This window comes from Lipophrys pholis (assembly GCF_963383615.2).
Source record: "Lipophrys pholis genome assembly, chromosome: 7".
In the NCBI taxonomy this organism is placed as follows: domain Eukaryota; kingdom Metazoa; phylum Chordata; class Actinopteri; order Blenniiformes; family Blenniidae; genus Lipophrys; species Lipophrys pholis.
The window spans coordinates 4,310,917-4,321,170 of NC_137638.1; the positions used below are offsets into that span (position 1 = coordinate 4,310,917).

General features: G+C 37.6%; 2 protein-coding genes across 2 annotated transcripts; one reads left to right on the forward strand and one right to left on the reverse strand.

Annotated features, from left to right (window-relative positions):
• Positions 1–766: 766 nt before the first annotated feature.
• Positions 767–1,984, reverse strand: efcab10 (EF-hand calcium binding domain 10; the record flags this gene model as incomplete). Its single annotated transcript, XM_080466648.1, has 3 exons — positions 767–861; positions 1,145–1,309; positions 1,882–1,984. 3 exons carry the CDS (start codon positions 1,982–1,984, stop codon positions 767–769), a joined length of 363 nt encoding a protein of 120 aa, XP_080322774.1.
• A 3,861-nt stretch (positions 1,985–5,845) lies between these two features.
• On the forward strand, positions 5,846–10,252 carry LOC308112306 (uncharacterized protein). The gene is made up of 5 exons (XM_080467742.1): positions 5,846–5,934; positions 7,933–8,220; positions 9,147–9,239; positions 9,586–9,608; positions 9,693–10,252. Exons 1-5 carry the CDS (start codon positions 5,898–5,900, stop codon positions 9,729–9,731), a joined length of 480 nt encoding a protein of 159 aa, XP_080323868.1. The 5' UTR covers positions 5,846–5,897; the 3' UTR covers positions 9,732–10,252.
• The last annotated feature ends 2 nt before the right edge of the window (positions 10,253–10,254 follow it).

The window sequence follows — 10,254 nt, forward strand, 5'->3', positions numbered from 1 at the left end:
AACCTCTTATTATGTCCCCGTTCTAAATAGATAGATTGCTTTATTTGTCATTATATGAGTAATTTATATATATATATATATATATATATATATATATATATATATATATATATATATATATATATATATATATATATATATATATATATATATATATATATATACCACAAAGGCATGCAAGTCAACTCTAAAGTGATGTGAAATTATCACAAACATATGAAAAAGCAACACAAAAGAATTTAAAAAAAGAACCAATCAACCACAAGGACCCCTAAAGTTCATGAAATCTTTTACAAAGCAAAGCAAACTTCCAAAAACACACGGAGAACAATCACAAAAAAGAAAAACAGATTCCAAAGAAGTTTCTTATGAAATCTTTATTTTATATTCAAACCCATTACTTGTCGAAGATAGAAACACAATGAACTTTTTTTTTCTTTTCTATTTTAGTTTTTAATGCAATGAAAAACAAGGAAAGAAAATGAACAACAGAGGGTATAGATAAACTGAATAACTCAGAATATTTAGAAGAATCTCTTGAAAAAAAAAACCCCGATGTGAAATACCGGGGATTTGGTGAGTAAAAATAAAACTGCGGGAAACACAATGTATGCCAAAATCATGTTTAACAGTAGATATCAAAGTTCAGAGGGGTGCGTATGTTGCAGAGTTTTTCTTCAGACCGCGCATCCTGTAACAAAAATCAAACACAAATCATTCATAAAGATATTCAAATATTGTCATTTTTGTTTTTTAGAAACAAGTCTTACGCTTCTTGTTTGAACGTCTCACGAGATATTCTGTCTTCATTTACACCTTCAGGACATTCGTTGATGTCTTTTATTCCCAGGGTGGCCAGAGCTGTGGGGGTAAAACGTTTGATCAGCGTTTATACAAGTCCCTTTTGTCACTACTCAAAACAGCACACATTCTACATACGTTTTATTTATGTAAAATAAAAGTACCAACATGGGTTCTATGTTTAGACTATCATATGATCCATAGTTCTACCAAAAGAACAAGAATAGATGTCTGAAAATACATTCTTTAACTACATTAGATGCTCACATGCTCATTGTCTCCAGTGAGTTTGGGCTTTTATTCATTTACATTGATAATACAGGTAGTGTAATGCAGTGCTCACCCTGCTGATACTGGGCGAACGTGATGTATTTCTGATCGGCAACGTCAAGAATCCCGAATATCGCGTCCAGGTTGGAGTGGTCAAACAGATTTGGTCCTTCACAACCGTCCTGCCGAGCCTTTTTCAACAGCTCCAGCTGCTCAATGAGAAACTCTCTGGGATTGTCTGCAGGAAACAAAACACATTCAAAATGACAAGCACTTAGATATTTTAATACGTTAGCAAAAGCATGTTCTGTCAGAGAGAGAGAGAGAGAGAGAGAGAGAGAGAGAGAGAGAGAGAGAGAGAGAGAGAGAGAAAGGATAAATAAATGAAAAAAACATGAGGAAATTTGTATTTGGTAGATTATTTCTTTCTATTTTATTTCCTGGAAATAAGTGTAACACTGTTAAAAGGAAATCTCTTTTTTTAAATCTGCCAGTATGCAAATGATAGATATAATCTACCAAACACAAATCACATTAATTGTATTAACAAATATAATGTGATATTTTCAAGTTGATACATACTTTTAGTATCACAGAACTATATGTATGTTACTATGGATCGATCTACTATATATCCTTCTCGTTATAAATAAAACACAACGTCGGAGGCGACAAAAACAATTATCCAGTCAGCCAATTTGTAAAACAAATCTAAAGAAAATGGGACTGATTGTGGAACTACATTCACAAAAAGAGTCCAGACCAGCACAGGTGAGCGTTTAGTGACCGGAGGGTGAAGTGAGATCTCACCAGGCCTGTGGAAGAAGAGCATGCTGGTCAGGTTTCCCATCAGCTCCACTATTTTGTGCTTCTGGAGGTAATCAGCTGCGTCTTTCTCTCGCTGCGTCGACATCTTGGACGTTTGTGTAGACCCGTTGCTATGATACAGTGACGTCACACACCGGGGGGACGCGGCGGTCACGAGACCCGAGAGGTACCGATCTGCGAACTTCTGTATGTACCAGATCTGTCCAGGAATTAATATTACAACACAAAATGCGTTCACGCGGGGGAAACAGCCTCAAAAACAAACTGATGGAAAATATAAAGTTAAAGAAGAGCAGCGAGGAATGATAAAGTGAAACTGTGATCGCAGCGCCGTGCAGGTCCGCTTATTGTCCGATGAATTAATATCGTATAACCCCATGAAGCCTCGCATTAACAAGCCGGGAATGTCGTGGCTGCAGCAGCAGTGTTGTTTTCATACAGGTACACATGACGTCACACCCCCTGCTGCTCGCCGAGTAGAACGCACAAATATGTGAACATGTTCATTATTGCAGATCTCTCCTTCCTCTTAACACTCCCCACACCGCAGGCAAAATTAGACACGATTTTTTGTTGCAGACATCCGACATTCGGGAGGAGATCGGGACTAAAATCGGCCCGATTATCCTGTAGTGTGTCCTGGACTCTGTATGTCTGTCTGTTTCTCGTTTCTCAAGCAGGTGAAACAATAAACTGAGTTTGGCCGCACAGAAAAAAAGAAAAACTCAACAACAACAACAAAAAAACCCCAGTTTGTTTTGGTGAAGTTTTATTTCAACATGACTGAATAATAAATAAAAAAAAAATGACTCAAAGTTTAATGCTAATGCCAACAGGTTGTATGAAATGTCTGATGTGTGTGTGCGCCCACGCATGTGCCTGAAATAGTTACAAAAAATTTAATATACTCAGCCCACAAAAACAAAAATATGAACACGTGTTATTGGTGTTTACACGTGAGAGAGAGTCAGAGTGAACTCCAAATGATCAATCAATTCGTTTCTTAATTGAAACATTTATTAATATATCATGTCTGTCTTTGTGAAGAAACACAATACAAATTATTTCAGTAGGAAAATACGTACTCTTTCTGTGTGAAAATTCGGCGAGTGATGTTTATCATAGTTGGACTACACCTTCCTCAGTAGAAATAAATGGACTTGAGGCGCAGGATGCCCCATCCAAGATGGCGTCGCACTGCGACGTCAGCTCCGATAGGCGGCCAATGAGACGCATCCATATATTATGTCTATGGCCCGGACAGGTCCGGTACCTACAACCATAGATATATATATAAAGGGGTGAGCCAGTGACTAAGAGATTGTTTTCATGTCAACCACACGCCTTTCTGTGTGAACCTCCTCCATTTTTATGGAATCCTGAGAAATTGTTAATCCCAGATTGAACACTTATGGCGTCTATAGAGCTCTCGGGGCAACAATGGATTGGGAACAATTCACAATTATTAAGGGTTGAAGACAAACCTGAGGCTGCAGAAAAGCAAAGTATCTGTTCCAGAGCAATTTTTACCTTGGATTTGTTTTAAAGAAACGCGGCTGTGTCGTCCACAAACTGGCTGATCTTACATTCACGTGACCTGAAGTCTGAAGTCTTTAAGTTAATCAAGCATTATAGTATGAAAAGAAACGTTTATGTGCGAATGGATCCTGCATCGTTACTATATGACTACCAGTTTAGATTTCTCTGTTTTTAATCAACATTGCAGTAAAATTCCAGCTTGAAGAATTCCTAGGGGGATAAAATATGTTTTGATTTAAAAAACAAACACATTTAAACCATCACAGATGCTTCTTCACACGCCCCCCCCCCCCTTATTTTTTCCCTCACAAACTTATTTCTATTTGTAGAAAAGTAGTTTCAGTCTTCCATCACTGTGTCACGTGAAGCTTTTCCCCCCTGAAATGTCCAAACCGCCAACAAAAGCCTGTACCCAATTCAAATCCTGATTTCATGGGACAGAAACATATCCCGTAATGTTTTAACAAGATGTAAAGGCATGAAATAAATAAAAGAAAGAAACATAAATTGAAAGGGACAGTGTCAACGTTTCCATGCAGACTGATTTATGCGGATCTGCTCATCAACATTCACCCTCAGAGGAGATCCTGGATCACCTCAACGAAGAAAACCACAAAACTTTCGGTCACTTTTCAAAACTTTTCATGAAACAAAACATGTACATGTTGTTCTTTTTGTTATGCTTTTTATACCAGAGCCATCATATTCTTTACTCTCTGGTGTGCACGGCCCTTTTTTATTTCATTTTAACTATCTTTAACAATTAAAAAAAAATATAATGCGACACTTTTATGTCTTTTTTAATACAGTTTTTACACGAGTTTACTTGAGAAGGGGGTCAAATCGGGACCGTCTGACAAGTCTCTGACAATTATTTGCTTTTGAGTCTCAAACAGAAGAGTAGAGATTGATTAAACTGTTAAAACTAATCCTTTTGTAAAAAAAACTCTGTTGTTGTTTGGCATGAAGCACAAAAATATTTGGGTGACTCTTCAAGGTTGTCCTGTTTTGCCCCCATCTGGGGTAATGATCATTTTGCCCCAGCAAAGAATGATATGGGATTTAAAACTTGGATGAACAAGGGCATAAAACAAATGCAGGATGCATGTGAGGATTGTACTTTAATGTCATTCAGTGAGCTAAAAGCAAAGTTTGATATACCACAAAAACACTTCTTTAAGTATTTACAACTTCAAAGTTTTATTCTGGCAAATTTAAGCAACTCAGTGCAACAACCTCCACAATCCACCTTAGAAACACATGCTGCAAAATACTGTTTTGGAAAAGGGCTGATCTCCCGGTTATATAACTTACTGGTTGAAAACCATAAGGAAAACTCTGATAGTAAGAGGGCGGGAGTGGATACGTGACTTACAATTTGACATTTCACTCAGTGAATGGAGTAAATTATGTTTTAAAAGCACATACTCAAGCCATCAACACTCGTTTGAGAATGATGCAATTTAATTGGATAATGCGAACATATATTTCCCCTGTACAATTAAATAAATTTAATCCTAATAATCTTGATCTATGTTATAAATGTAACAATAACCAGGGTACAATAATTCACCGTTTATGGAAATGTGAAGAGATTCAAAGATTTTGGAGTTCAGTGTTAAAATTTGTTTCTCAAATCACAACTTCTCCTGTACCTCTATGCCCTAAGCTCTGTATTTTAGGTATCTATCCTGAGAACTGTTCTTTATCCACCACAGAAAGGAAAATGGTTGATCTTTGTTTACTTCAGGCCAAACGCTGTATTGCATTATGTTGGAAGAATGTTGGATGTCCTTCTGTTATCCACTGGTTGAATAACTTAACATCGGGTTTGGCTCTTGAGAAGCTGACCTATATATACCTTCTGAATTTTATGACATTTGGAAGATTTTTCTGGAGCTGTTGGAGAGGGGAGATATGGAGGAGACATTGGGAGGGTGAGATGATAAAAGATTTTTATATAAGAGTTTGTTTTGTTTTGTTTATTGTCGGTAGTATGTTATAACTTATATCGAGAATATTATTATTCATCATTATTTTCAATGTGAATTTTCATTTATGTATGTACTTATTTATTTATTTTCTCTCCATTTATTGCTCAGAATTTTGTTGAATATTTGTTGATGTATTTTTTTTATTTTGTTCAATAATGCATTATGTTGAAATTGTTGGTTGTTGTATTGTTGTATGAATATGAAAAATAATAAAGACATGTTTAAAAAAACAAACAAAAAAAAAAAACCTGTTAAAACTAAATCAAATCCATGTAATTTCATGCACCGTTTTGACTAAAACCTGAAACATTTTGAAAGCGATGCAGGTTTCTCCTGCTTTAGATTCGATCAGAGAAACCTCACATATCTCTGTGGGCAGTAGTTACCGGAAGCCAACTACCCACAACACACTCTGTCTTCCTCTTCACTCTGTCACACTCCAGAAGCATTCAGCCACTTTGGACTATGCTTTTTATCATCTCAGTGTTTCTTTTGGCCGTGGGTGAGTGTGAACGACATGAAACTACATGTGGAGAACTGAGTCGACGAGCAAACTGTGTTAATTGTGAAAATAGGAAAAGTTTCAACAAAAGCAGTATGTCCAGAGGATGTATTACTGTTTTTGTTGGAATATTATTCTATTCATTAGTGGAAAAAAAGCCAACAAGTGCAGTGATTCTTCATTATTGGTTGTTTATTTGTGGGATATATGTAGGAAGTAGCAGAAAAGTGGAGTGAGGAGCAAACCAAGGAGGTACGAGCTTCAGGTGTGACCAGACTGATGAATCTACTCAAACGCAGTCTGTGTTTTGTGATTATATAGATTATTGAGGGGCGACTGTCGATATCGAGCAGTTTGTAAATGAAATGGAAGCAGTCAGTTTGTCAGTTTATCAAGGAGCACAGGCGGTAATGAAGCGGCCAGCAGCAGGTCAAATCACATCTAGCCGGTGAAGGAGAGTTATAAAGAGAGACAAGATGGGAGAGCTGCTGTTTTAACCAGACGTGGTTTCGCAGAATCAGTAAATTAGGATTTGTTTCGCTGAAGAAAAGCAAATCACATTTAAATGTGAATTGCCTGTCAAGCCACATCCTGAGATACTTGCCGCTTTAATCGAACTCAGAGCGTCCACGGAGGACATTTTGAGGGGAGACGACACGTGGCCATTGCAAGCCGTGCATTTAGTTTAATTTCTATTTCATTTGTCTGTATAAATGGTCACTGTTTTTGTTATTTGGGAGGAGGCTGTAACAACATGAAGGTGTAAAAAGGGGCAGCATTAAAAAAGTTAGACTTCTTCCTTCCCCACTTTTTCAGACATGTAACGCACATATTGTAAAATTGGGGTGTCAGTCGTGTGAACGCCGGATTACTCATGTGGATGCTTGTCTTTATTTTATTTATCTAACTAACTAACTAACTAACTAATTAACTAACTAACTACATAAATTAATGAAAACTAACTAAATAAATGACTGACTAACTAACTAACTACATAAATAAATGAATAACAAACTACATAAATTAATGAAAACTAACTAAATACATAAATAAATGACTGACTGACTAACTAACTAACTAACTAACTGAATAACAAACAAACTACATAAATTAATGAAAACTAACTAACTAACTAACTAAATAAATTACTGACTAACTAACTAACTAACTACATAAATAAATGAATAACAAACTACATAAATTAATGAAAACTAACTAAATACATAAATAAATGACTGACTAACTAACTAACTAACTAACTAACTAACTAACTGAATAACAAACAAACTACATAAATGAATGAAAACTAACTAAATACATAAATAAATGACTGACTAACAAACTAACTACGTAGTTTTAATATAATCTTGCAAACAGACATACATTGATGATTTTAATACGCTCTTGGGAGACGTTATAATCATGAAATGAAGAATTAAAAAAGCAAATGGCCTTTATGACCTTTTATGACCAAAACAGCCATTTTGTGACTTTCCCACTAAACTGAGTTTAGCTGGAGCTGCAAAACATGTTTAACTTTTAAAGTAACGGCAAACACGGCTTATAAAGTTTCATATATAGAAATATATATATATAAAAAAAAATTAAATTCTAGTCATTTCAGGGTTTTTATTTAAAGCAGTTTTATCAAACATTTCTTGTGGTTTTAGCAATTTTTTGAGATTTATTAGTACCTATTTTTGAAACCCATTGTAGCCAAGAGTTAAGAATCCTTTTGAAAATCACCTTAGTGTGTAAACATAAAATTAGTTAAATGTTCATGAACAGTATAGTCAAAGCTTCATAGCAACCCAACGAGGTGGCTCTGGAGCTGCAGGTTTCAGAGCCCTGGTGGAGTTAATGGTGTCAACGTCATGTCAGTAGTTCAGTATTTGACGTGGAAGTTGTAGAAACTCCCATTGAAAATGTGTATTTGTTGGACGTAGAGGAAAAACCTGGCCCGCTGGGTCTTCCTGCGGTGGCGGGATTATTTTCCAGGAGACGGTGGAGCCGAGGACTGGCGGAAGCTGACGTGTCCTCTGGAGGAGCAGCACCAGGTCCTCCGGGTGGTCTGGTGCCGCCGGACCTCCTCGGACTGCTGCCGTGGGGTCTCCTTCAGCCCCGGCGCCGGCCTGGTGGACGGGGGCCGGCTGAGCGTGACCCGCCGCCCGGACGCCTTCACCGTGGAGGTTCTGGAGCCGAACCCCAGGGAGGGGCTGTACTGGTGCGGCTGGACGGGAGGGAACGGCACCATCGTCAAGCTGGCTGAACGATACATCCACAGCTGTGAGTGGAAGGAGACGCAGTTCTAGTTTCTACACTTCAAGCGTAAAGCCCGGGGCTCCCTGAGGGGGGCGCCAGAGGGCTGGAGGGTTTAGACACGTCTGTCGCAACCAGTCACACAACAATTTTGGTCAATTTCAATGTAATAAAGCCATTAATGCAACTATTTGTCAATGATATAATAAAACCGTGTTTTTTTAAATAATCATAACTGACTGTTGCAGAGGTTTCATCCTTAATGAGTGAATATGTTGACTATCGGACTATTTTTCGTCAACAAATTGCACAAAACCTGCAAAAAAAAAAAAGCTTTGATTTCCAAAGAAATGTATATTTGCAATATTAAGAATCTTTTAATTTAATGCCACTTCAATGATGTAATTACTAATAATATTTAACTTAGATATCTTATTACACTAATCAATTCATTTAAACTTTATTTATATAGCGCCACATACAACACAGTCATTTCGAGGTGCTTTTAGTTGGAACATGGAATTCCGATCTGGGCCGGCAGGGTTCCGGATCGAGACGGATTCTAATCTGGTTCTCAACATTTAGTAGTTAAAACAGTTCAAGGGCTCGTTTACGCGACAACAATTTCAAGTGAAAACGCTAAACTTTTCATTGTGTTTCGGTGGTCTGGTGCTTGGGGGCCACAGAAAACGGCTCCCGAGGTGGAAGTTTTTGAAAATGCTTCGAATCCGTCTCTGCCTAGATGGTGGAAACACTGCTACTGCGCACGACGACTGTGGTGTACCTGTACAGAAAATACTCAATGATCCTGTCAAGGGTTAAAGGACTTTTGAGATCTGTTCGTTGTAATTCGTGGTGCAGAAACAGTAAATAATCCCCAGTTGACGTCACGGAAACAGAGATCAGTAGGGAAACTTGTAAATTACAGATGTTGCACATCTCGCCTCCCGCAGCCTTTGGATCTTACCTGTGGAGCCTGGCCCGCTGGAGTCTGCTGCCTCTGCTGCCCCTCATGGTCATCCTGATAAACTGCATCTGCTCCCACAGTGAGTTTACTTCTTTTTTAATTTTTTTTTATTGTTCTACGTTTTATATCTCTAGAGCAGCTGTGAAGACTTAAATCTGTGACATTGTTTCTTCCTGACAGGAAAATATTCTGCTAAAATCAGCACAGTGGAACATAGCGTCTTGATAAGTTTCTCCAGGAAACATACATTTGATCTTTTAGTCAAATCTGACCTGTTTTGATAATTGAAAGCAGTAAAAATACCCAATTTCTAACTCTGAAACCTTATTAATTTTCCCAAAATGAGCCAAAACACCAGTGAAATGAGATTTTAGATTAGATTGAATTGTCGTGTAAATCGTCTCCCACTTTTTCTTGTTTCACAGCTGCAGCAAAACCCACTTGCAAGGTAAAAAAAAAATACATATATTTGCATTTCTACTCTGGTTTTCATTTAAGTGTTTCGAGAGTTTCTTCTGTGACTTTCCTCCAGCGAGCTGAGGATTTGTACGACAACGTGTCGGCGAGCTGAACGGAACCACGGCGCTAACGCACGACGACCTCGGAGCTCCAGGGGTGAAGAAAGACAAGAAAAGCCTCTCAGTGTTTTATGAAGAAATAAGTTTGCGTTTATTGGACAGACCAAACGTCAGCAAACTCACACACAGTGTAAAGATGGAGCATGTCATGGGGTGAAAAATAAAACTTTGTTCCAGGAGACTTCACGCGACGTTTGGAACGGAGCTCTTCAGTTATATAGATTTATTTCTTTTAGTTTCTTTATACATTCTGTTCCTGCTGTACATTTAAGTCTCGTGCTTTGCTTGAAACTGTGCTGTCAGCATTTATCCTCAATGTACGACGACGTGTTCAAGGCCACAAAAACAAACAAACAAAAAACAAAAACTACATTTAGCTTGGTTTACACTCTGAGAACAAAGTCAAAAAAGTAAGAAGACAGTCAAAATGTGGAGAAAAGAGGACAAAGACGAAGATTTATATACATTACCGTCAAAATACCCACAATAGAGTTGAAATTTACAGAAAGTAGTCAA

Coding starts and splice junctions, on each gene's coding strand:
- LOC308112306 (XM_080467742.1), top strand. CDS start 5,898: ATGCTTTTTATCATCTCAGTGTTTCTTTTGGCCGTGG. Junction 8,221..9,146: donor TGAACGATACATCCACAGCT/GTGAGTGGAAGG, acceptor CGCCTCCCGCAG/CCTTTGGATCTTACCTGTGG. Junction 9,609..9,692: donor CAGCAAAACCCACTTGCAAG/GTAAAAAAAAAA, acceptor ACTTTCCTCCAG/CGAGCTGAGGATTTGTACGA.